The sequence below is a fragment of the Xiphophorus maculatus genome, chromosome 17, assembly GCF_002775205.1.
Source record: "Xiphophorus maculatus strain JP 163 A chromosome 17, X_maculatus-5.0-male, whole genome shotgun sequence".
NCBI classification, from domain to species: domain Eukaryota; kingdom Metazoa; phylum Chordata; class Actinopteri; order Cyprinodontiformes; family Poeciliidae; genus Xiphophorus; species Xiphophorus maculatus.
This window is the reverse complement of record NC_036459.1, coordinates 3,228,595-3,256,345: the sequence shown is the minus strand read 5'-3', so window position 1 is coordinate 3,256,345 and position 27,751 is coordinate 3,228,595. Positions and strand designations below refer to the sequence as shown.

General features: G+C 36.3%; 1 protein-coding gene across 3 annotated transcripts; it reads right to left on the bottom strand.

The window, feature by feature from the left end:
- Positions 1-662: 662 nt before the first annotated feature.
- myrfl (myelin regulatory factor-like) lies at positions 663-25,743 on the bottom strand. Of its 3 annotated transcripts, none has more exons than XM_023350604.1 (24): positions 25,500-25,743; positions 22,933-23,075; positions 20,207-20,300; positions 19,728-19,783; positions 18,418-18,874; positions 17,202-17,411; positions 16,138-16,333; positions 15,979-16,055; positions 15,202-15,312; positions 15,038-15,128; positions 14,160-14,360; positions 13,975-14,083; positions 13,778-13,887; positions 12,940-13,085; positions 6,258-6,422; positions 6,104-6,175; positions 5,888-5,940; positions 4,253-4,426; positions 4,120-4,164; positions 3,869-3,953; positions 3,691-3,765; positions 2,741-2,852; positions 1,851-1,922; positions 663-1,632 (listed from the first exon to the last, which is right to left on the bottom strand). In XM_023350604.1, exons 2-24 carry the CDS (start codon positions 23,015-23,017, stop codon positions 1,540-1,542), a joined length of 2,889 nt encoding a protein of 962 aa, XP_023206372.1. In that variant the 5' UTR covers positions 23,018-23,075; positions 25,500-25,743; the 3' UTR covers positions 663-1,539. The 3 variants fall into 3 exon arrangements, with proteins under 3 accessions (XP_023206372.1, XP_014329835.1, XP_023206373.1); XM_014474349.2 differs by having other exon boundaries at positions 22,933-23,072; XM_023350605.1 differs by having other exon boundaries at positions 6,258-6,419; positions 22,933-23,072.
- Positions 25,744-27,751: the final 2,008 nt, after the last annotated feature.

Genomic DNA, 27,751 nt, shown 5'->3' with positions numbered 1-27,751 from the left:
CAGCCCGTTACCTAGCAACCCCAAACCATTCCAACAGTTTGGTCAGCTAGTTTTACCGCTTTATGTACTTTACAAGTGTTTAAATAAAGAAGTGTTAAACCGTCTTTTATATCCAGCTTATTCTTCACTCCTCTTAGTTGTAAAAATCTTCTGGTTTCTAAAGTCTAAATTAGTTGCAGTTCTGTCAGTAGAGTCAATGTAAAAAGTGAGAAGTCTAAATGGTAAAAAAAAGCTCTCAAACTCTAAAACATCATGCAAAAATGTTAAAAAATTAAAACAACCATGCAAGAACATTTAAAAATATTTTTATTAAAGCAGTTGGGATTCACTCAGCTCATAGAAAAGATTAAGTTAAACACTTTTACATCCATAAATAACTCACGACGTCACTATATCTTTCTTTCAGGTAACCACAGCATTTTTGTATTATTTAGACTCAATCCCATTTCATCCAGTCCACCCAATTGCAAAACTGTGTTGTTGTTTTTTCACATTATCAGAATATTGTAAAAGTTTTGCGCACTTTTGTAATGGAAATAAAGTTGGTGTTTTCTTCGAAAGGTTTTGTGTTGTTTCCTTCAGTAGTTATTGGTGCAGCGCCCCCACAGGCGAGGAGGGAAACAGGTTTTTCAGAGGGTGTGATTTGTTTGACAGTGCAGAGTGAAAGTGAACTGCAGCAGCTGAAAATATAACAAATGTTGCAATCTTGTCACCAATCAAACCAGGTGTGAAAACACACTAAATTTTGTCTCAAATGTCAGTAAAACTTTGCCATAGGTCAAATTATTTCAATCAAGAGGCTTTCAGAAACTAACATCTAACATAAACAGAACAAAACATCCGAGACACCGGCCCAGTAAGACCAGAACCGCCACCACCAACCCAGGTTTACATCAAAATAATCCACAGAATCTGGGTGAGTGAACATTTACAGGCCTGGATATGAAATGGGATTGGGTTTCAGAAGTCCATGTTTGTATTTAATAATTTATAAAGTTGGCATTGTAATTTCAGATTTTTGTTAAAAATATATATTAGTATTTGTGTACTATTTTAGTCTCACAACAACAGAAACATCAACTAATTGAAATATTTTAAATACTTAACAGATTTAAGACATTCGTTTCTTTAAGTAGCCAACAGAAGTGTAAACTACTAACCAGGCATTTCTAATCTCATTTCTAATCCCCTCAGCAAAGATTTCTTCATCTACAAATACAGGCTTTACATAAACAAAGGAAAAACTTTCAAGTGCTTCACTGGGGAAAAAGATACAAAAAGCAGGTTTTTTAATTTATTTTGTTTTAAATTTTTCTGAGTCGAGATCAACAAAGCGAGAAGTGTCCAAAACAGATTTAAAGTGACAAGTTACGTAATCTGAAGAATTGCCTTCCTTTCACAATAAAATGCATTTGCAATTTATAAAAAACAACATTACAACAGTGCAGTAAAAGTTTTCAGGGTGTTTTTGTCAGTACAAGCAGAGATCTGCTAAATGAGATCATTTGTTTTAATTAATTTTCAGGAAGAAGCTAATGTTTATGTCTTTATGCAGCGTCTGTAGAAGTGGAAGTAATAATCTGTAAAGAGCGCCCCCGCGAAGTGGTGGTCAGTACTGCAGTTTGCTTGACCCTGGAGAAACATGCAACAGTTAAAAATAGTTCCATGGTTTAAATAAATGTTTATATAAATTATCCAGGGGATCTTAATGCTTGGAATAAAATTAAAATTTGTCAAATATAGTTAGCTGCTGTTTAAATTAAATGAATGTGCTTAATATTCTGATTCTCTTATAAACTTGTAGATAGCTAGCTATTTGTGATTTGAAATAGAAATAATTTGTTTCTTACAGCTACTGAGGACCGGAAGTGATATGAGCTGTAATGAAGGCGAGCCACATGAAGAGGCCACTCATGTTCCCCCTGCAGAAACAGACAAATTAATCAAATAAGTGAATTATTTTTCAACTCTATCCACTGCATGAAGAATTTTTCAGTTTCTTTTTAATGAAATGTCTGTCAGGACTGTGGGGTTTTTGGGTTTGGTTTTGTTTATCTCTCTTTTTTATGTTCTTCTTAATTTATCTTTTCTGCCATGGTCTACCTCCATCCTTCCTCTGATTCTAGTCAGGTTTATTTCTATGTCTAGTCCTTTTAGTTATTCTAGTTTCTGTGTTCTTAGTTCTTGGTATTAGATCAGTCTTAATTCTTTTACGGTTTCTCCTTATGTCTTTGTCTCTTCCTAGTTTATAAAGTTTTCTCTAGTCTCGGTGTTTCTTCAGTGTTAAGAGTTACTGTATCTCCCGCTCTCTTGTGTTCCCCTGTGCATCTTCCTAGCTTCTCCTCTCCCCTTAGCTGACTCCTGCTCTAACTATTCTCATCTGTTATCAATTAGCTCATCTGCCCTGGTCCATGGTTCTCACTCACTACTGCATTTTTGTAAGCCTCATCATTTTTTAAATTAAATCTTCATCTCCACTTACGAGTTCAGCCTTTTGCTTTTTGGTCTACAACTACCAATAACATGACAAAGTATGAATTTTCTAATTTTCTGTTATTTATTAACCTATTTATAACTGAACAACCTGGACCAAATACATAAAAATCTTTCAGAGAGGGTAAAATCAATTTCTAAAAGGTTTTTTCTATGATTATTAACCGTTTGTACACATGTTTTCCTATTTTTGGTGTAATATTAAAGCTTATTTATACAGAATTGCAATAAAAACTAAAAAATGTACCTGTGTATTTGATGGGTACCTATGTTCAGAGTCATCGACTTCTTTCATTACCGTAGAACAAGGGGTGGACTCATCTACAGCACATAGATGAACCACCAACAATTCATCAGAACTGAAACATAATAAATAACAACATTTCACACAATTAAACAATCTTCAAAGAAAGTAACTTAGTTTATTGTTAACCAGAAATTAGTTAGCAATACACTAACTGATGATGTCCAGCTTAGATAATTTATTATTTAAAACTTTATTCAAAGCAGCTTAGTTTACTATTGGCCAGGGAGCAAAAAAAAGCTACTGCTAGTAAACAACAAAAATATGGTGCTAACTGCTATTAGTTAGCCAATAATAATATAATTATTATTATATTAATAATTAAAATAGTAAGACGTTACATACTGTATAGGGCCTAAATATGAGGGGAGCAATTTTGTCATTATACAGTAAATTTTACCTTGAAATATTGTTCAGACATAGAAATCCAGTATGCTGTCAGCTAGGGAGCAAAAAGACTTCTGCTAGCTAACAGCAACAGTATGATGCTAACTAGCTAACTGTAATTTTGAGTAGTTTCGACAATTTTGGGCAAAATGTTTAATAAACTTCAACTTCATAGAAAGCAGCCACAGTAAAGGCCACAGATCTGATCTGATACCAGGTTTAAAATGATTTATTAGGGGTATTTTTTTATCCTTTGGCAGCAAATTAATAGCAGCTAATTTTACCTTAAGCTACGAAGCAATTATTAGAAATCTGTTGATGCTGACATGTTAATGGCAGCTGAAGTGTGAAAAGGTTTCAAGGGTAAGACTACTTTTGCAATATTCTTAAATCTGTCAAGGAAAAAGTTGAGTTCTTACATGAGAGACGAGGAGTTTCTGCAAAATATTTATGTAAAATGTAGAAATTTGTTTTATTTCCTGTGTTTTGATTCCATCAGTCCTTACTTCATAAGCAGCGTGACTCTCATGTTGACAGGGACAAACTGGCTGATAGGAACTCTAAAAACGTATCTCTCAGGCCTAAATAAAACAAAACAGACAGAAATGTTACTACAGCTAGTCCAAAGAAGCAAATTAAGATTAAATGTTGATTTATCGTTTAATGTTTTATTAATCTACCTACCCACATTCATCCCTCATGCAGTATTTGCCGTCAATCACCTGGTGGTTCTCTTTAATCATGAACGTATGAATGGTTGTGTTTCGCCCTGATGGAGAGGAAATAGTCCATCAATCACATAAAACACAAACATTAAAGCTTATGTTTGCAAAATGATATTGTTCATGGCGTATGAATACTTTTGCAAGCTTCTTTTATTTTGAAAACATGTTTAAATTTAGTTGTCCTTTAAATTAGTGATATGTAATACTCACAGTCTCCAGTAGCTTTCAGGTGATTAATTATTTCTTTTCCTGCTCCTGTTGAACAAAAACACCAGCCTGATTCTGCTCTTTCATGATGCTGTTCATCTGAATAACTCATGCGGTTCTTCTGCGCTGCTGTTACCTGTTATTGTTACGTTTCTGGCTGGATCAGAGGTCGGCCTGATGGAGAAAGTGCTGCCCACTGGAGCCGAAGGGCAGCAGAACACCTCATCGCAGAACAGCAGGTCACAGAAGCTCACGTCAGGAGGCCAGGAACCACGAGGCGTTGTTTTTGAGACACGAATTGTTGCTGAGACTGGAAGTGCAACTTCCTGTTAGCATGTTCACTTTATTTTCTTGCTTTATTTAATAATAGTTTGGGTTTTTTTATTTTAGACCCGTTGCAGCATGACATCATGCGCGCCAGATCCCGCCCCCATCTCTCTGCTGGAGGCTCAAAAAAGCTGCTGGCTGACAATAATTAGCATTGGTTTCAGCTGTCAAGTTGTCAAAATAACACGTTAAATCTTAAATATAAGCTTGGTATATAAAATAAAAAGGGACACAGTGTTTGCTACTAATTGCCAACAGTAGGACAGCTAGATAACAAGGTCAGAAAAAAAGTTTTCATTAAGAAAAAAATAGCAAGGGAGAAGGAAGTAGTACAGTTATGCTAGCTTGACTATGACAACCTTAACATGTAGATCTGCTGTGGGATTAAATGTGTTTCAGTTCAGTTAAAAAATAAAGAAGGCGATCTAAACACCCACTCTGGCAGATCATCAGTAGAGCAGGTGTTTAAATTAGGTAATCAACCAACGCAGTTAGCTTAGCTACTAGCAGAGGTAGCTAATCTGCCACAATGATCACTCATTAATAATCTCAAAATAAACATCAGGCCTGAAAACATAAAACTGTAACGGACTGAATGTTCTGATCTTTGTGTGGGAAATGTTTGAGTGTTTCTGGTGTTAAATCCTGAAACATAAAGTGGCGTTGTCAACGTGTAGCATAGCCGACACAGAGAGAAGAAAAAAGGTGGCTTTATTTTATTCTTCAACGGTTTTCTGTGTTATTTTTCCCTTTGCTGTCAAACTGCACTAAATTAATAATACCGTCATCTCCAGGTTTTATTAACGGGATAATTCTACCACAGCAGAGCAGCGATGGATGGTAAGAATCGTCCTTCTGCCCTCCAGCATTGTGCGCATGCGTGAAACTTCCAGATATAAACAATAACATGCAACAAATCTATAGTTTTATATTTTCTAATAACTAATTTATTTAGTTTTAATTAATGTGTTAACTATTAGCCATTATTAGTTAAATAATGTTTAGTTTTTATTACTTATCGTAGTACGTTTTTATTTCTCATACATTTTGCCTCCTCTGGAGTACCGTAAATTGTCAACAGCTGACATAAACAGTTCTAAAAACTAATGAATATATTCATAAATATAAAAAAGGAGATTAGTGATAGATATTTATTTCCGTTAACGAAAATGTTTCCTCAATTTCAGTTTTGTTAGTTTTATTTAACTACAATAACCTTTTTGCAGACATAAATATGGGCAATGAAGGACTACTAGCAATAATAATATTTGCAATGGTAAGTGTGAACAACAATAAGAAAGTCTAAGCAATAATATTCATGAACGTCGCTTGTAAAAAAAGAAACAAGTTTTGATTTTCTTCTACATCTAAATGTTTGAGATCAATAAATACTTTTAAATATTTCCAGACTGATTTAAGTGTGGCGTTGTAGCGAGAACAGTACCTGTTGTAGGTGATTCTTCTAGTTGGTTCGACGTAGGCGATACAGTGCTGGTGCTAAAGGAAAAAAATAAAATAAAATAAAATAAAGGCAACCACACAACAACAGTATCTGTATGGGAATTGTAAGCTTAAACTTCCTTAATGGAGCAGGAGGATGAATATTATCAAGAGTTATTAATCATCTAAATGTTTTTTTTAGAAATATATTGATGGCTACCTGTTGCTGGGAAGGATCTCAATGTCTACCGCCTTCAGAGTTACCAGGTAGAGAACTGAAACGGAGATTATACTGCACCCAAAAACACACAAAAATCATTTTTACTTATATTTAATTTTTATAGAAAGACAGTCAGTAGCATAACTTTCCTCACCAGATAGCCATAGTGATCAGGAAGGTAAAGACGCTGGCCAGGAAGATTTTATTCTGAAGAAGGTGAACGAGTTTCTGACACCAGACGTTTTTCTGAGTGGTTGCGGTTCTACCCGGGTCTGGGGTTGGTGGCACTGACCCGCTAATGTTGACCTGAGCTTTACTGCTGGAGAACACACAAGAACTTCACCATCTATACACCAGCAAATGTTAAAAACCTTAGTAAATTATTTATTTCAAAAAGTGAAATGCATTAATTAAATGCTAAATAGATTCCTTAAACATGAAGTGACATATCATTCTGTTAGTTCTGTGTGGAGCTAAATTGGGCCCAAAATGTTTTAAAAATTTAACAAAACAAAAAAAAAAAACTGAAAAAAAATTAACAAATAAAAATATTAAATCAAAAGCAATTGAAAAAAATCCAAATAGAAAAAAATTAACTTGAAAAAGATTTGAAACTGAAAAAAAACTTGTAGCATAAAATCAGAGTGGTGGCTGAACTGTGATTCATTACCAAATACGGACTTGGCATGTTCATAAATTAAGAGCTATCTGCATCAAATGAATCTATTCCTGCTCACCGCTCAGAAATTACTCTCATAATGTCCCTTGTCGCTGATTCGCATGAATCTATTTCGCTTTGCTTCAGTGTTTCTGCTAGCTGTAAATCCGATAGATCACTTTGCAGGTATTCCCTGAATGATCTGACCTGGACCTTCCCAACGCTCATAAAGGGCTAGCAGGGGGTTTTCTCTCTCTTTTATTTTAATATAAGAGCATCTTCTCCGTTCCGAAACGTTTCATTAACGGTTCCGTCCGTTCCTTTTCCATATTTTCCGTTACGTTAACAAACGTTGCCGAACGAACCGTTGCTGCTGCTCGGTGCACTTGCCTTCCCGCTCTCTCTCTCTCTCGCGCGCGCGCGCTTCCTTTACCGGAAGTGAAGCTCTTCATTTTCCGAGGGTCAAGCTTTTACTATCGCGCACACCCCCCTGAATGAAGGTTTGAGGCTTTACTGATGAACAGTGAGGTTTATTGGAAATAAATTCTTAGTTTTACCGTAAGAGCAGTATGTACACACACACACACACACACACACACTACAAAACCACGCACTGACAACCGTAACGTTTTTAACTAAAAATATCAGCCATAATCTAAAACCTACACCTTAGTTTCTGTATATATAATAAAACAAATTCACAGTTTTAACCGATCAATGTTAGAAGCAGCCTAATATACAAAGTAAACATACCTTGCGTCTCCATCTAGGGGGCCGCTAAACTGATCCATTTTATCAATACTGTTCCAACTTGTCTTTAGTTCTGTTATCGTTAAGCTACTGTTCTAAAATACACAGCGGAAGTTAACGTGTCAAAATAAAAGCATCAAACCAAAAACCGGAAGTTAACCATAGAGTATTAACAGTATTCATGTCTATGGTATTGACCCTTTGCAACGTTACTCAACCATGACTGACGTCCGAAGTGGGGGACGGGAGAACTGAACAGAGCGACTGAAATTGTTTCCCAAAGTTGTTTTTGCCAGTTTATTCATGGCTTCTATTTGTTCCCGTCGAGCTAATTGGTCTTTGAACGTAGCACACCCGGTTGGGGCTCATAGACGGCGAATTTGACAAAAGTTGGAAACAGCTTAGCTGTTAGAAACCTACTCATGCCTCCTCCCTCCTGAGGTGTTGATCAAATTACCCACTTTGCCTGAATTATGCCACATGATTTATGTCACAGGCATAAAAGGCGTCTCCCCTCTACACCGGAGCAGCATCAACGTACAAAAACCAGATGCTAACCAGACTTTTTCATACATGCTAGGCTACATGACGTTGCGGCATTGTCTCCATGGTTACCAATAGTCAGACTCTTACCTTGTCCTTAATGTAATATTTAATATCTTTCTAATTATATTTACTTAAGTATATCGACGTTAGTATTCTTACCTTGTAAAAAGTGTTCGCTGTAAATCCGTGATTACACCGAGAGCTGTAATTATGATTGACGGCTGCTATCCATCGCCGCCGTATCTTTCCTCGTTAAAATTATAAAATAAAATGACTAGTTTGATTTGCATCCTTGTCCGTTTGTGCAGCCGACCGCGCCGCATCGTATGACCATTTTAAAGTGAAATCAACTAAATATAAGCGATATTAGGTCACAGAAGTCTGTCTTTAGACTAGCTTTAAAGGAGCGCATTGGTTGTTTTGATGTCCGTCATGGCGGAGTGGGCGGAGTTCAGGAGAGCGTGACGTCACGTGCAAATAAAACTAAGTAAAGGCCATAAGGCAGGTATGCCCAAAGTCCGGCCCGAGGGCCAATCACGGCCCGCGGTCAGATTTCATACGGCCCGCAGCTTCGGTTTTATAATGTATTATTTATGGCCCGCCTGCACTGTCAAACAGAATAAATAAATCATAAAACTTGAAACTGTAATTCCTCCTTTCACCAAATGGTGGCAGCATCACTTTAATACTATCAGTCTGCCTCCGTGCAGCGAACCGCTCTCCACTCATTTCTGCCATGGCCACTGCAAAGAAAAGTTGACAGTGAGGGCCGCCGCTTTCAAGAGAGATGGGAATTATAATACTTCTTCACTGAAAATCAAGGCAATTGTGCTTGTCTAATTTGTAATGAGACGGTTGCCTTGTTTAAGGATTTCAACGTAAAGAGACACTACCAGACTAAACATGCTAACACATACAACAAGCTAACAGGAAGTGACCGTGCTGAAAAACTGAAGCAACGCCAAGCTGGACTGGCATCACAACAGCGATTCTTCACGCGGGCCTGTGAGTCAAAAGAAAATACCACCAAAGAAAGCTACGATGTTAATGTTAATAGCTAAACATGGCAAACCTTTTACTGAAGGTACATTTATCAAAACTGTGTTATGAAAATGGTGGAGAACATTTGCCCTGAGAAGAAGCAAGAATTTGCGAATGTTTGCCTGGCAGTAACAGTGTGGCACTGAGAGTTGAGGACATAAAACTGAGTATTTTGAACGGTAAAATCTGTCACTATCAGCAGTGAAAAGCCAAAAAACATTTATGCACGTGGATTTATGGCACTTAATTTTATTAAACTCTTGAGTGAGATTTGGTTATTACTGTTGATGTTATGAACCTGTAGATGTGACAAACTATTACTTTCTGAAAGATATTGTAAATGACGAGCAAAATTCACTTGTTTTAAGATTTAATAATAACAGACAACTTTGCATTACTTATAACTCCTGTTTAAAATGTTCTTGAGGCAAAGATATTTTTAAACTCATGTAAATTTAAGGTATTTCATACAGTTTGTTCAATGTTATCTGACTCTCCAGATATGAAAGAAAAGCAGAATTTGGGTTTTTAGAGTTGTTCTCATCTGCCTGAGTGGCTTATATTTGGTTATTTTGTCATTTGAAAAATAAAGATAATTGTGACAATGAAAATTGTTTTATAACGGTGTGTATCTGCATGAAACTTTTGTAGTTAAAAAATGTCCGAACAAACTATTGGCCCCCGGGCATCTTCACTTTATCAAATCTGGCCCTCTTTGCAAAAAGTTTGGACACCCCTGCCATAAGGTAAAAATGTGATACAGCAAATAGGAAGCTTAGTTTGGGGTTATTTACTAAGATCTTAAACTGAAAACAAAATTAAAAATAAAAAAAATCTGGACAAAATTAAAATTTGAAACTGATATACAATAAATCAAATTTGAAATGGAAAAGAATAAGATTTGAAACTGAAAAAATATGCATCTGAAAAAAATAAAATAAATTGAAACAGAAGTAGGTTAAGATTGGAAACAGATTTTTTTTAAAAAACTTAATTGAAAAAATAAGATTTGAAACTGAAAAAAAATTGTAATTGAACATTTTTTTAACTTTAATCTAAATAAAAAACAGATTTGAAATAAAAAACATTTGAAACAGAATTAAATAGATTGTAAACTGAAAAAAATAAAATAATTTATAAAAAGATGTGAAACTGAAAAAATGCTATTTTCCCCCTCAGTTTCAACCCAGTGGCGCAAAAGGTGGCTATGCAGTGTATGCAACGCATAGGGGCGCTGCACTAGAGGGGGCGCAAAAACGATGTGGGGAATTTATTTTTTATCTAGTCAGCATTTGATGTACTTAACAGCTGTTTGTGTATGAAATGATCAATAACAGAGGAACAGCACTGATTAGGCGCCCCCCTCCCATACAGGCAGCTTGGGCAGCGGTTGAGGCGCGTTTTGTTTTCTTTTAAATTTGTAGTAATGCCTCAACAACAGGGAGCTAAAGATGGGGCGCAGAAAAAACTCCGGGGCCCAAAACAGAAAACGGAAGAGGGGGAAGGATAAAGATGTTGGAGAGACGAAGAAAAGCTTTTCAAAGTGGTTGAAAGACAGAAGATAAGAAATGTCCGTGTATCAACAAGAGACTTGTAAATATTCAGGTTAGCTTAAGCTAGCCTACAATGATGATGTTCGCATCCACCTCAAAAATATGTAGTTGCGGCCCTGTTTCAACCTTTGACCCCGAGGAATCATGACAGCTTTTGGCAGGTGGTTAAAAAATCCCAGGTGTTGCATTCAGGAACAGTGGGAACATTGAAAATGTCTTTAAAACATTACCAATGTTCTCTGATTATGAGATTGTTTTTTAAAAAACAACATGTTTCACCGATATAAGCTGCTTTCCCAACACATAAGCAGCAATTTTTCATGATACAAATATTTTTTTCATGAAAAAAATATGATCCTGACAAATTTACATAGCATTTTCAGTCAGTATTGTGTATTTCCCATGCTGTTAAAGTAGGTCTGAAGTTGGTTCTAGTAATTACTATTCAGATAAGTAATGGTGACGTCTGCTGCAGCTCCAGTTATAGATGGGGTTATCTACTGATATGCAACTGCTGGTTCTGCTTCCAGACATATAGATTATGGTATGTGGTTAGGATAAGAAAACCTCTAAATTATCAGAAGGAAGGTGAAAAGGTGAAAATAATTTCACCTTTTCACCTACAATACTTGACTAAAGCACTCAGTCAGGCTAACAGTCCATAGCAGCATCTAATGAAAGGAAGCATGGCAAAGCGGATCAGGATCAATGTTTTTGTCTAATTTAGATAGAAATCTAAATTAGATGGTTGAAAAGCTGCAGGAGAATCCAGAAAACCTGTCCTTGAACTGCAACGTCCTTCAGTTTCTCTGCAGCCTCGGTTATGCAATAGAGTCATTTTATCAGTTTTTCCACGCTGCTTCACGGTTACAAGTAATCTGACTCTGGACTTAGAACCACAGCTGATCAGAAGTGGACCAAAAAAATACATAAAGTTTTTTATGACTTTGATTTTATTAATTTGCGCCAGTAAAATGTAAACTGTTCAAAGACAGATCAAATATCCAGGTTCAACCTGATTCTGGATCAGGAAGCAGCTCTGTTACTTTGGCATCACCATGTTTTCTGCTGTAATGGTAGATGTGTTATTGAATGGAAAGCCGAAAGTCTCAAAACCCAACATGTTAAGATGTGAAAATTGTAATAACACTGAATTGTGCATTAAATAAATGATTCTATTTGTTAATTTATATAAATGTAAATTATTATGTTTTCCATAAACTACATATTACGATCAATCACAACTTTTAAAAAAGTTGCTTGAAAATATAAAACTTTTATGTATCATTTTGATACACATTTAGACTGGTGTACACACTTAAGCTATTGCACTAATAGCTTAGCTAACATTTTGTTTAGCGGTTTTGCTAACTTTTAAAACATTTAGCAAACTTAACTTCCCCTAAATTTAATTTTCAGGATAAATTCCAGCACACTAATTTACTTGGCTGTTTTGCAAACTTTCAGTTGGGTAAAGTTTGACATCTGTGTTGAAGTTTTATTGAAGTTCTATTCATGCTTTTATTTTGAAGTCTGTCTATGTTACAGTTCTGTTTCCTCTCCTCACGTTCTCTTATTTAAAAAAAACTTTATTAAGCAAGTGGCAAGTGTACAACATACAAATAAATTGATTGCTGTAGAACTAAAGCTTGTGTTTTATACTTCCTGAAACGCAGGTTGTACAGATAGATGTACAACAACACATTTGGCTCAATAGGGGGCGATGTAACACATGTCGTGTCATTTACACATGGTGGGTATCAACATAGCTGAACTAAATGCTTTAACAATAAATTCTGCTAATTATGTTAGTATAGCGCTTTAGCGTTAGCAAGACTATTGTTTATGACTAGCAGCTCTAATTTTTTATTTAGCAGCGCTAACCACAATTTAGACCCTTCAAACATATTGAAAAAAAATCTAATGTAATGTTAAAAGAATAAATTACATTGCATAAATTTTTAGCGTTAACGTTTGTAGGACTACCATTTGAGATTAGCACTTTAGTGTTAGCGCCACTAACTTTTTAGTTAGCAGCGCTCACTAAAGTATAATTTTTAATTTAATTCCCTAAAGGAATTCTATCATTAAGTTATAAATTCAGACATCTAAAATTAAAAGGTGAAGGCTAATCTAGGATGATCTTTTCTTGGCCCAGTCAAAGGTGTCAGCAGGATCCCGTTGATAACTGCCTGTAATCTCGTTCATCTTGTTATTAAACCCCACCCTTAGGATACTTTCTCCTCTCCAGCTACAGATGTAAAGATTAGATAAATGAAGATGAGTACCTGGTGGAGCGCAGACTGCCTGTTAGGCTCTTCAGCTTTGCTAGTCTGCGGTTCCAAACTTCTAGTTCTTGGATACGAGTTTCCAGGTTGTCCGTAAGCTTCGTCAACTGCTGTACAGCTCCCACGTTCTCCATGAAGATCTGCTCCTGTAATGGGAAGAAAGTGATGTTAAGGCTGGATCTGCCAACATGTTGTGAATTTTCTTTATCATTAGTTGTTAAAGGTGACATATTATGCTTCTTAGGATGGCTCTCTTGGCTATATAAAACATGTTTATGAATTTTATTTGCACAAAATAATTGTTATATAATTAGATTTTGGTCAGTTCGGAATGAGCTGTTTTAGGGCGTCTTGTCTCTTTAAATCCAAATAAGCTGCTGCTAGCAACTCAACATTTATGATTGCGCGTGAAAACAGCTGCAAACAGATGCGCAATTATACAACTGCACATCTTTGAAAAGCAGAAGTGAAGCCTCCTGCACAACCAACAAGAATATAGCAAGTGGTTTATGGATGGTAAGTAAACAACTAAACACTTGTATCTTCCAGCAGCCATTGTATAGCACACACAGCGGTAAAAAAAGCTGACCAAACATGCTGGAACTCAGGAACTCTGCCGGGTTGCTAGGTAACGGCGCAATGTGACTTAACAATTAGGAGGGTTTTAAAACGGCTCATTTTCCAGACACCAAAAATCAAACACACATTGCCAAAACAATGGCTGAACTGTTTTTAGAGATCCAAATGGAAGTGTAAAAATGCGCAAAAAGTGAATTTTACATAATAGGTCCCCTTTAAGAATTGCACATTTGAATACAGATGATAAATGTAAAGATACCTTATCAACCATGAGGAAATTTTGTATCACTTCTCCATCTGAGCAGACGACGTCACCGACGTCCATGACCGCCGATGGAAGCAGCTCCTGTACCTCCTGAGCGATCACTCCTGAAATGTCACATGATTTTAATAAATATGAAATATTTAACCCTTTAGAAGCCACAGTGTACCAGTTCTAGCTGTGAATACCATCACCTGTCTGATGGGTGTGATCTATTCCCATGTTGGAGGCAAACTCTGGTGTGTAGTCAAATTCAACTATCCTCATCTGATTGATTCTCTTAAGCAGTTGCTCAGAATCAACCTAAAAGACAAAATTATTTCACTGAACGCACAGAAACTCTGTGGGAACTGAAGAAGCCCGGCTTGTTTTGTCCTACCTCCTGTACGTTCTGCTTGGCTCGGTTGTCAGACGGTTGCATGATGGCACCCATCACTTTAGCATTTCCACACACCACCAGGGCTTCATCTGGGGAGTCGGTGTTGATACCGACCCGACCGTGACAGACCGCGGCGTCCGGCGCTGACCCATGCTGCCACAAGGTGTCGCTGTCCGTCTCAAACTGGCCTGGATTGGACGCCTTGAGGCGTTGGACAACATCAGTTTAATTCAACAGTCACAGGTAAGGCTGGGTGATAAGTGAACTTCATAGATTAACAGAATTTTTGGATTTTGAGGATTTAGTTGTAGGAAAATCTGGATTTTTTCACATTATTGCACTCTTTGGGCTTCCATAGTTCAGAGAGCACGCCCAGGGCGGCCATCTTGTTTTGCAGCTTATATCTTTTTACACTTTGAGTTCAACTCAACTCTATGAAGGAATATTAGGACCACGCTACCATTTTTTATTTTCAATTATAAGAATAAAGTCATAATATTACCAGAATAAAGTTGTAATATCTTCATTTTTTGTTTAAACTAGGTTTTTCTTGTAGCTTTTAGAGACTTTTCTGGTAAAGTTGCATCTTTATTCTGCTAATACTATGACTATATTCTCGTAATTAAACAGAAATTCTTATAGCGTGACCTTGACACTTATGTACAATTCACAGGAGGGATAATTGAAATAAAAGCCATTTTCTGTAAATTCTTCTTATTTGCAATTACTGTTTCAAAACAAAGCAAGAAAAAAAACTAATAACATTGGAAATTTGACCTGGTATGAAAATAATCTGAGATTTTATTTTTAAGCCATATCTCTCAGCCCTACTTGCAGGATTGATTATTTAAATATTGGTATACAGAAAGTGGTTTTACCCTAACAATGATCTTCTCTGACACCACGCCAGTCAGAAGAAAAGTCTCGTCTTTGACGGCAGCATAAAGGCCAACCACCATCTGAAAGTACCTGCACACATTCACACAGTTAGTATTTATTTCCACTACCGCTCATTGTTTCCTGAGTGTGCCTGCTGTCATACCTCTGATCAGGGTTGGGTTTGCCTTTCTTCCTCATGTTGTTGGCCGTTGTCTCGCTAAAGTGCAGTCGACCAAGAGTTACTGTGGTTATTTTGCCACTAGGTAAACTCACCCTGGATGATGACAGAGACATGTTTTAACACATAATTTTTTAAGGTTTTCTGCTTTTAATTCTACAGAAATTGTATTCAAAAAGTCAAGACACAGAGAGATGTATATAAAAAGAAGCTCTACACTCATCAAGCTATTGCTATCTTGGTTAGCCTGCTAGCCGCTATAAAATTTTAGCTCAAATGAAGCTAAAATTTGAAAATGGCTTTTTATAATTTACTATTTTTATTTAAAACTAGTCCTGCTAGTTTTAACACTTTGGCTTCCAAAACAGCTAGCTGTTATGCTAGGTAGAGTACATTTACTTTTGCAATTTAAAGAAAACATGAAGACCAGGTTGAAGTTTTAATTATTTGTACACCAAACAGAGGACATGTTTGGGATAAACCAAATGCAGCATTCAAGAAATAGAACCTCAATTCGACCGTTTAGCTATTTTACCATTTAGTTAGCAAAACAGCCAGCTGCTATGCTAGCTATAATTAGCATAACTGTTATAATTACTCTAGATGAGTCACAACTCAGATTTTATAGCAGAAAGTGAGAAGAAGGACAAACTTTTCACAGGTTAAAGACTACAAATGTGTAGCTGTGAATGTGAAAAGTAAACATTTACTCTTCAGATTGGCTGATTGGCTTATGAAGATTAATGTAGTTTGAATCCAAACCTGACGGGGTGGAAGGGCTTCTTGCTGCGGTCAGGTTGAGACTGCTCTATTGTCACCTCATGGCTGGGTGTTTCAAGCTACAAAAAATACAGTTTTGATTTGTATTTCTGAGTACTGGAAGGAGACAGTGTAATTTCTTGAAAAAAAGATGCTGTGAACCTTAATCCCAAACACTTTAATCTGGAAGTGGTCGATTTTCTGCAGACCGCTGGGTGTTCTGACATAATGCGGCTCTGCAGCCACACCGATGTGAACTGTGACCTGGAAGTGATTCTTCTTCTGGCACACAAAGGCTTCATCAGCTGGAGAATAGTTAAAGCCTTTATCTGTATCAATATGGTACTCAGGAGGCGCCCTAAAAGAGACAAAATAACAAATCATCTGTTGATTTGGTGCAACTTCCACCACATTATGGGTTGCCATTTGTATAGTTAAGTTACTCAACCAAAAATTAACAGCAATAACTTGGATTATTTAGCCTACAATGAGAGAAAAAATGGGTGTTCATTTTTCATAAGTCATAATGTTACTCATTCATTCATTTATAAATGTAAGTTTCACACTATATATTTAGTTAACTATATATAGTTGGAGCTATAAGTAAACATTTAGTTCCAACTACATAGTAGCTTACAACCTCCATAAATACTAAGTGAGCAGGCAAACTATTTAGCTTTAAGCTAAATATTTAGCTAACAAAAATTTTAGCTAACTAAATATTTAGCTCCAACTTCTGTATTTAGTTAGCAAACTAACTATGTAGCTCCAAACTAAATAATTATATCTTAAAGGTGAAGATTTAGGTAGTGAACTAAATATTTAACTCCAACCTAAATATTTAGTTTGCAAACTAAGTATTTAGCTCCATAAATAGTTAGTGAGCACGCTAACTAGCTCCACACTAAATATTTAGCTCTGAGCTAGCTAAATATTTAGCTTACCAACAAAATATTTAGCGCCAAACTAAATACTTAGTTAGCAAGCTATATATATCAGAAACTAAATATTTAGTTATCTCTGAGCTAGCTAAATATTTAAACAAACCTAATTTTGCTTCCAGCATTTAGCTTGTTACCTAAAATATTTAGTTGGTAGATAAATATTTAACTTTCTAACTAAATATTTAGTTTGTAGCTAAATAATTAGCTACAATTTTTGACTGAGTAACTTCATGCCCCTCATGTCCTCAACCAATCCTAATTAGACCCTCTGGTTTTACTTACAGTGTTTGGTAGCTGGTGTTGCATAAAGTGCTCCAGTGTTCCCGCCTGTAGTGTTCCCATCTGAGCAACTGGGAGGAACTCTGACCCGGTCCAACTAAAGTATTTTCAGCGCCAGTGTTATGAGTCCCGTCCCTTTCACAACTGGCAGCATCAACTGCTGCAAATGATTCCTCAGACTCAGATCTCCTTCTCTTTTTACTGTCCTGGGAACTGATGAAAAATTAAATACAATTTTGTAAAGATTTAAACTCACAATAATGCCCCGTTTAAATGCAAAATATGAGCCAGTTTAGTTTTACCTTTACATTTACTATCTAAGTTTTATTAAAGCGCTGTAGAGTCAAACTAAAAATAAATCCATCAATAAAAAGAGACAACAGATCAACAATCTGATAAGAAGTAATATATTATGTAAAAGATCAAACCAATTACACGTCTTGGATTGAACTCTAATCATGAAATAGTCAAATTTTATCCACTGAACGTCATCAAGTTCATCAAAAGTCGCCTAAACTGAACCATGCTGACATCTAATCCAGGATTATAACAGGACACTGTTGTTTTAATCCAGTTTTTAACTGAGGGTGTGGCGTTCCTGTTGGTAAACCATTCACCTCCTCATCTGTGATGAGTCACTGTAACTCATCTTAGTCTAATCTAATGACAAAATTTTACAACACTGCGGAATTTTTTTAACCTAGAATACTATCATAAACAGTGGGCTGATGACAACCTACTTTACTTTCAACTCGACTGAATGCCCTTCATAGATAAACTCAAATCAAACAAGACTTAAAAAAGCAGAGTGTGAACTTGTTGCAATGATTTGCACAAAATTATACTTAGATAATGAGATTTTAGCCTGCTCAGTTCTTTCAGAATGAGCTGGTTTTGGGCGTCTTGTCACTTTAAATCAAAATAAGCTGCTGCTTTACTCAACGTTTACACTCGCACGTGAAAATGGCTGCAAGCAGATACACAATTATACAACCGTACATTTTTGAAAAGCAGAAGTAGAGCCTCCTGCACAACCAACAAGAACCCAGCAAGTTGTTTCTGGTTGGTAAGTCAACAACAAAACTCTTGCCTTTTCCAGCAGCCATTGTACAGCGCATACAGCGAGAACACCAGCCAATCAAACAGTTTTAAAGGGGATCTTGAGTATTCCCCCACAAATCCACACACAGCCATATTTAAAAACCAAAGGTTTGCTTACCAGGTATGCGATGTGGAGACTGAACCCAACACACAGTGCGAAGATGACACAGGGAGGTTTTGGACCAGACCTTGGTCAGTCATGGCGGAGATGTAGGTACTAGTTGGAGGTAAGGGTGGGGAAGGAGGTGTGGGTGGAGTGTAACCTTGCAAAATACTTCCTGAATTCAAGTAGTGTTCAGGTGGGTGGTTGGTGTCCTGATGAACCGGTAGAATATGCGGATCAGGTGGAGTCCTAGACTTTACACAAGAGTCTGTGAGGCCCAAACCACAGAGCTGGTTGTGGGTCAGAAAGTCAGAGTGGGGTGTGCCGCCGCCATCTTTTAACCGACAGGAAGTGGGTTGAATGAGTCGGTCAGAGTCGAGGGGAGTTGAGCCTCGATTCTTAAAGTGGCAGTACGTTGCTGGTTGAAACGCCTCTGGACGGTTGGACCAACAGGACCGTTCATATCCGAGATCTGCCAACAGGAGAAAACACAACATGCATGAAAAATATAAAAACAACAAAAGCCTTTATAACATGTAGATTAATGTATAACTGTGTATTTTTATACTATTCTAACAATTTTTCTGATGATTAATCAATTAATCAGATAAAAAATTGGCACATTCTGTATGTTTCATTTAACCACTTAAGTGTATTTAATAAAACATAAAGAAATAAACAATAAACTTAAAATAAGAAAATAAACATTTTATTACCTAAAATTAATAAATTAATCTGTTGATTATTGTTTCTATTCAGTGATTAATAACTGGATAGAAAAAGGTGCTTAAAGGGAGAGTTTTTACTTGAGTAATGGACATTTACAGATTTATATATTTTTTTTCTTAAATGTAAACTGTATAGGTTTTTATGCAGTTTTGGATTAATTACTACTCTGAATGCGTTGCTCTTTCGCCAAATTAAATTTATTTTGAGTTTTTATACTGATCCAGTCTGCCTCATTCAAAAGGCGGACTGGACCAGTACAAAAACACAAAACCTTACAAAACATTTTTGGTTCAGTTTCTAGTGCAGATGTCTTAGTACATTTGAAATAAGCCAATACTAACTTAAAAGTAACTTTCCAGCAAGATATAGGAACTTGTTTTAAGTAAATAATTCCTTCATATTGATATTGAAAAAGTGAAATTATTTTTTTTAATCAATATTAAGAAATTATTTACTTAGAACAAGCTCCTATATCTTGCTGAAAAGTTACTTAAAAGTTAGTTTTGTCTTATTTCATGCATACTTAGACATCTGCACTAGAAATTAGACCAAAAATTGCTTAAGATTTTGCGTTTTTGCAGTGTGTTGAAAACTACCTGGTATCTGTGGAGGAGAACAGGCCTCCGAGTCAGGAGGAGACTCAGGAAGCATGCTGGAAAATAAAACAAAAACAACCGGGTATCAGTAATCGTTGTTCCGTCCTACACGGAGCCGTCTCCGTCAGCAATCTTCACTTATCTGACAACCAACTGGGTCAGTGTTAAATTATGGATGTTACATAACAGAGTTTGTGCTCAGATACGACACTGAAGCAGAAAGTTTCCCACATTAAAACTAATTCTCATTGTACTGTAGCTACAACAGGCTGATTCTCACCAAGTAAAAACTAACCAAGAACATGGCTGCAAGAATTTCTGAGTATTCTTGGTTACCAAATAACTCAGTGAACACAATAATTAAACTATTTTGTAATCTATAGTCTTATTTACAGTTAATCCTTTAAGTGTTTTATTGGTGCCTGAATGAGCCTTGAGCATTTCTTTAAATGATTAAATGATCTTTCTCGGAAACTTACAAGTTGCTGGGGTCCATGTCGTTGCTGAGGTATTGCTCCAGGATGCTGGTGTCGACAGCAACAGAGCTGTCCAACACACTACTGACGTCCTGACCTGAAAAAGTGCACAATATGGTGGATCAGGACTCACACAGAGTGAAAGGAAACTAATATACATAACTCTATGATCACAGTTGGTAATTACTGTCACATAATTAGATTTTGTTTCGTCATTCTTCTCAATAAAATCAATTAGGGATTCACCAATATGAACATTTGGGCCAATAATAATAAAGGATATTACATATATTTCCATACTCCTTCAACAACACCACTGACATGCTGACAATCCTGCACTGGATCACTATCACCAACCATGTTTCATAAATATTTTTATTGCATTAGAAAAGGCTGATAGAAATGGTAAAATTTGAAAAAACTTCCTTGGTTTCATAAAGAAAGTGGTTTTTGGTTAAAGCGCTAAAAGGGAGATGGAAACACAAAGCAGTGAACCGTCTCATCCACTGTAGGATCTGTGCCTTACCAGAGGTAAGTCCTGGTTTATTCGCTCCAATCCAGCAGTTGGAAACACATCTAATTCACATTTTCTCTTTTGCAACATTACAAAAGTTGACTTCGAACTTTTGTCAAAAAAGCCCAAAGACCAGAAACACTAAATGCTAAACGGTGGAAACAAACAGCGGTTATTGATATTGGCTCAGTTTTGCTACATGAACAGATGCAGATACGTTAATATGTTGAGTGCTGACATAATATATGGTGCATTTATAAAAGAACCCGTTCAATCTCCTCCAAACTTTATTGGGGACCACCTACCAGGACTTTCCTAAACCTTCCAGGATCCTCAGACCTCTTCTTCTTTCTCTCCAAGCATGCCATTATTTATATACACAACCACTATGAGGAATTAAGACACTCCTTCATTACCTTGTGCGACATTATGAATAATCTGTTAAACCTTCTGGAATACCCACAAAACCTGAGCTAGACATTATCTGACCTCCACTATTTTAACTTCTACAAAATCACATTTTGACCTACCTGTTTACCTCCCAAGAGTCTGCTAACCCAACCTACAGAACCAGATCAACACAATGAAGATGGTTGCCACAGCTTTCTTTTGGTGACCAACATCTGCAGCATCCAGCGATCTGATACATATTCAGTCTAACTTCTTTTGCCAGACTTAACAAGAGTCTAAAACCTTCCAATGTTTGCTATACCAGTCCTGGAGAGGTACTATCCTGCAATGTTTAGAGGAATCCCTTCTCCAACACACCTGAGTCAAATGAATGTCTTGTTATTAGGTCGATACTTATGAGGAGGGATGCAGGATAGTATCTCTCAAGGAGTAGACTTGGAAACTCCTGGTATAAAACATCTCAATTACAATTTTAGTTCATTTCCATAAAGAACCAAGACTGTTTATCGCTACCCTGTTAGACAGACCCTCGAATGTCTTTGGAAATTCTTAAGAAACAAATAAACTTCTTAAAAAAAAACCCAAGAGTTTTCTTAACGTGCTGGAAACCCGTTTTAGTCTAAGGAGTCAAAGTCTCTCCAAACTAATTTAAAATCTTAAAACCAGTCCCACACACTCTTTGAGATCACATCACCTTTACAATGACCAACACAAGCTTCCTGAAGATTTCATGAACCTTTTAAGAGCGTAAAAAGTAGGAAGACCTGATTTTCCTATAAGATCACCAACCGAGCATTAAGAGTCACCTGCACATCTCTCAAACCTCTTCTAAACCACCTCTCTCTTTGGCACTTAATGATATGTTGCATCTTTGAGATGTTTGAACCAACCTTACTTAAATTGAAAGGTCATTGGCAGACTAAGTTCTGCTTACAATTTTAACCATATTCAGTGCAGTTTTCGTTACACCTCAAAAGCCTCAAAAATGTTACGAGAGAAACTAAATCGGGCTACCTCAAAGGTAGAAACACCTCACATGCCACAACTATAAAAGTCTATTAGTATTACGTAAAAAAATACTTAGATGGTTCACCTCAACTTACAAATCTTATTAGTGCCTGAAAACTTTCTGAATAACAGTCTAAATTCTTCAAGCACATGTCAAACACTTCTCGTCATAGATGTCAGAACCTCTTGACACAATGGAGATACTCGCTTTCTCCAAGAACAAAGATGCCAAACTCCAGTCCTCGGGAACAAGTGTCCCGCAACCTTTGAAAGTGTCTCAAATCCAAAGCAACTGACCTAATTATAGGATTCAGGTGTGTTGATACAAAGGCACTGGTCCTTAACTAGAGTTTGACATCAGTGTCCTTAAACCTTACTTTAGACTAAAAAAGATGAAGAATTACTTTACATCTGCCTTCAATAAACCTTCAGTACAAACTGAGAACTGGCCGTCACTCTTCCTGGACACCTCCTCAAAGATACACCAACTTATCAAAATACCAGAACATTCTTCAAATATCCCTGGACTTTCCATGTTGCCAACATAAGTAGGTTCAAAGTATTTGTGATCTCTCGAGCATGAACTTTTTCAACCAAACTTCAAGAGGACCTGCTTGTCCATGAAAAACAAAACCACATCTGTCTGGAGAATGCTTGAACTATGGAACGCTTCTTGAACCAATCTTGGATGCTCATGTTTAGCAATAACTGGGACATCCTTGAAGTTCTTTAAAACCTTGTTTTGCAGTTGACTGATATTTCCAGGTATGCTGTGAAGATATGTGGAACGTCTCACCGCTGAAGAATTGTTGCAGTGCTTCGTTCTCTCCAAGAACCTGGAGCGGTGGCCCACTGGCTCCAGGCTCCATGCTGCCATGCATGGGGCGCTGCTGTGCTGGAACGAGGAGGAGTCAGGAGGATCTCCACCTGCAGCTACTGCTGACCATGAGATTGAGAATATTACAATGCATTAAGCAGGTAAGTATTGGGGCTAGATTTGATTTTTCCATTAGGATCCATCACAATTAGATAATGATCCAAAGTTCAAGGTTAAAGCCTTTTGTTAAATGTAAAGAAGGTTTAGCTCATAAATGGTATACCTTCCATCCTTATCTTGGTTTACAACAATCACCCAATGACAACCCTTTCACTTACATACTGCCTACAACATACAGTAGATTATTCATCTATGTTGTAGATGAATAATGGTTTGTCTAGTTTAGGTCTGCAACCTCTGTCGCTGTGGACCGTAAGAGTATGGGCCAAAGTGTAAAAGCGTTAGCCAAAGGTATTAGGCAATACCTTTGACTAAGAAGAATAACAACCATACATTCACCTCTCCAAAAGATTGTCAACAATGTTACTTTCCATCTAAATCGATCCAATGTCCAGAGAACTAAAGACTTTCTGATGGATAGGATTTGGGATTATTTTTTTGACTGGCACATAGAAATGAACAAACTGTTGTACTGAACTCCAGAGATGCTGCAGAGGAGCAAGAATGTTGATGTGTCTAGTTTTGTCCTTAATCACCCTAAGAAAGCTGGCAAAGAAATTGTACTATACCAAGAACGAATAAATGGACTTTAAGATTCAACTCTTAAAAATAAACCCAAAACAAGCGATGGAAGCTGTAGAGCTGTGGTTGCTGAATAGACATTGCTGGTGGGATTGTTTTAGTTCAAATTAAAAGAATCTTTAGGTGGCCATAGTCAGGTAAGGCTTTCCTACCATCATGGTTCCAGTGCTGAAAGCCAAGCCTGATCATAGCATTTTAAAATAAGGATTGGTGAAGAACAATTATAACAAAGACTAAATCAACTGTTTGATTTCCCCCAATATCTTTTCTTCAGAACTCAAAATAAATAGTTCGGTGCAATGCTCAAATTTGGCTCTGGCATATGGGGTTTATCAAATTTTCCCTCCTGGAACCCTTTTGTCATGATCCATGAGTCTTTGAGTTTTCTTTTGAGTTTGTTTCCTGTTGGTTTATTATTGCTGTTTAGGTTGAGTTCATTTCTCTCTGTTAGCTATTGTTATTGGGGTTTTCCATGTGGCAGTGGATGAAGTTATTTATAAAACTGCCAAATTTAAGACCCCAATGAACGTCATTTAACACAAGTTATGAAAAATCTGACTGTTTTAGAACTTTTTCCAACTTTAAACTTAAATTTGACACTTTTTATGACGCAATGGATAAGAAGCAGTTTAATAAATCAAGTTTGCATGAAATAAAAATATTTTTAAAAAAGGCTTAATGATGCAGACATGTTAAATGATTGTGATGCTAGCAACGTTAGCTTGTTTGTTAGCCCTTTTAACATGAGATTGTTATTAAGTCATTTGTTAGATATCTGTTATATTCCTGAGGTCTCTAGATTATTTTTCTGTTTTAAACAGAGAGCAGATTTTTTCCCATAAAGACAAATAAAAAAACAGCTTATCGGTAAATATCAACACTAGCAATCATTAGCATCAAATTTGCTTTGCTGAATCCTGTTAGTTCTTACTGTAGGTCACAGTAATCTTAACTTCAAGTATTTAAAAAAAATTAATTTAATTATACTTTAAAACTATAAAAACTTTTTACTACAATATTGTCAGGGGTAAAAGATACCCAGAAGATTGCCTTTAAGATTGATTTCAGAAATATGTTTGTTTCCTTGATAAAGTTATTTTAATAAATTGGTCGTAACATTTAGTCACTAAGCATACACCAGTTCTCGTTTTGACTTGAACTCTTAAACGTTTTGGTTGCATCTCAGTGTCATAACTTTTAACTTAGCTCTAAAAAAATACATATTTTAATAGCATGTTTTTATTTTCAGCTCTGGACATCACATTCTTCTGTTCAAACACCACAGAAAATTAAACGTAACCTCATAACCTACTGAACACACCCCTCTGTAAACTTCCAGTGCAGAGTTCAAATTGCCAGTTGGTCAAGCTGAGTATTACGACTTTTAATATATTTTAAACTTTTGAATCAACAGCTTCCTTTACAGTTTGTTAAAACTTTCCCATTGGCAGCAAACAGCAAGATCAGACCATGGAGAACATTAATGTGGTTCCTAAAAGTTACATTACATCAAAATTAGATGTTGCTTAAACTGCAGAAGGAGTTCAAAGACCACTGACCTACTCCTAAAATCTTAGTTTTAATGTAACTAGTTAATTTTCTTTGCACTGTCCTCCAACTTCCAACCTATGAATATTCATGATATTTACAGTTAATGATATAATTATTTATTAAAACTAAAGGAATCGCTGTGATCTTTGTTTCAGCTGTAATGGTTCACCATAAGGCAGATAAAACCATCTTGTTTAAACAGAAACCATCTCAACATGTTTGCTCCAACACACCTGGTTTGTCTCCAAAATGGCTGCCAGCCAGTCGGACAGCGGCGAAATTTATCCAACCCGCTCGTCTTCAGGTACCATCCATGTGTGAGGGCGAATTCAGCTCCAGAATCGAAGTTTCTACCAATACACCAAATGTCAAAACTCTTCTTGTGAGGTTCTAGCCGGGAGAGTCACTTCTTTTAGCTATTTTTTAAAAATCGGTTTGTGGTGCCTGTCTGTGGACCGCCTGTGTCTGTCAGGTGGACTTTGAGCTTTAAACAAGAAAATGTAAAAGGTGTTTCCTCATCTGACGCAGTCATAAAACAGCCAGTCACCTTCCTGTAACACTAATTTACCTCCATTAGGCTGTATTTCAGTGCAAGTAAATCACTTATTGTACTTTTTTAGCTGAAAAGAAACATGCAAAACCTGTAAAAACATTGTTTTCTCAAATTAATATTTGATATATTTGAAGTGGGAGAATTCTGTGACAAAGTATTTAGCAAAACTTAATTCCACATTCATCAAAGGTGAGTTGAGTTCCCAAACAATTTACTCACAAGTAGAACTACTTCAACATAGTTTTACTCAAATAAAAGTAAAAAGTAAAAAATGGCCACCCAAGAAATTATTCAAGTAAGACTAAAAAGCATTTGGTAAAAAGTATTCAGTAACTGATCAAATTATCAAAATTACGTATTCAGATTTTACCAAAATATAAAGAACCAAAATGACAATAACTTGTGTATGTAACAAAAAAAATAACAAAATCAAAGAAAGATCTTTATAAATAAATTTTCTCTCAAAACTAATGAAACTTTAAGGAAAACTGCAGGTGTGTGTCTGTGTGTGGAAAATTTGTAATTAAAGCATGTTTGTTTTGTATTCTGTGAGTAGAAAATCCAGAAATTTTACTCAAGAGTAGCGATACATCAAGTAAAAGTAAAAAGTACGCTGTAGTAAAAATTTGTCTAAAAGTATATTTTCTCAAAAATGTTGGTCAAATTTACTTAACTGAATTGATTTTATTCCTACAGAAAAGTCCTAAAGTCCCATAGAATCAGGAAATCATAAAATGTCAGACCATGAATTCAATGGAGTAGGGGTTGGTGGAACACACACCTCCAAATTGTGCAGCATGACTCACAAAAAAACAAGTTTGAGTGTAAAAATTAAACATCCTGGAATCCAACATTGTTGTCTAAAGAAAGAATCCCCACATCTTCCACTCAAGTCAATGCATTCACTCATCTACACATGATGAAGAGACTTGCTGAAGTACAAATAAATCAACAGAATGGGAAGAAATTTTTTTTACATAAATTTAAATATGGCATTTTATAACTACAGATGGACTAATTTAATGGGTTTCGGTGAAAGGAGAAAAAACAATCTTTTACTTGGCTTACTGAAAAACGTTTGGAGGAAAGTGTGTCATTTAAATTGAATTCTACTGTAATTCCATGTTTGCCCACTAGATGGCGATGTAACATAATCTTTAATTTTTGGATCTTTTAACCCATAACAGGTGACCCATCTGGAAAAAACGAGTAAAAAAATATAAAACAATTAAGTGAAATAATACACTTCAATTTACCCAATTAAATAAATAATTATGGATATGTAATAAACCCAAAAAACAGTTTATACTACACATAAATCAAAGTCTAAGATCCATTTTGGTTCAATTGCGTTGCAATGAGTGCACCTCATCAGCAGCTACGTGAGTCAGACTCTGTGGTTTGTTGTGAATAATTGTGCGATTGTTTTAGAAATAACCCAGAATGACTCATATCAGTTGAGTTTGAACGACTGGAACATAAAATTAGCAGCTTAACACTAAAAATCCACCCAAACTTTCAAACAGATTTAAGAAAAAAAAAAAAAAACTGAGGCTGGTGGTGGACAGGTGGAGAGAGAACCAAAGAAGACGTAAATAATCCAAGAGAGATAAAACATTAAATTAAAGACAAAGTAGAAATTGAGCTCAATTCAAACATACTTTATTTAATCAAATGTTGTTGATCTCCAGTAGCAGTCAGTCTTGCAACGGCTCTTGAGGTCTCTAATTGAAGACTGTTGCTGTTTGTTGCTAACAGCTTAATTTAACATGTCCTGAATTCACCCTGAGTTGTTGGCAAGCACTGCTAATCCAGCTCATTTGCTTCCTCTTTAAATCTGTCTGGTTGAATGTTTAGTCAGTCAGGCAGAAAGATGTTGGAGTAGGGGATACGACCCGTGCCCATTATGATTGATAGGAGCGGTGGTTTGAA

Excerpts from the sequence above, each read along its gene's own strand:
- myrfl (XM_023350604.1), bottom strand. The coding sequence starts at position 23,017 with ATGCATGGCAGCATGGAGCCTGGAGCCAGTGGGCCACCGCTCCAGGTT. Across the intron at positions 16,334-17,201 it reads AACACCAGCTACCAAACACT|GGCGCCTCCTGAGTACCATA; the intron begins GTAAGTAAAACC and ends TGTCTCTTTTAG. Across the intron at positions 13,086-13,777 it reads ATTTCCTCATGGTTGATAAG|GAGCAGATCTTCATGGAGAA; the intron begins GTATCTTTACAT and ends TTCCCATTACAG.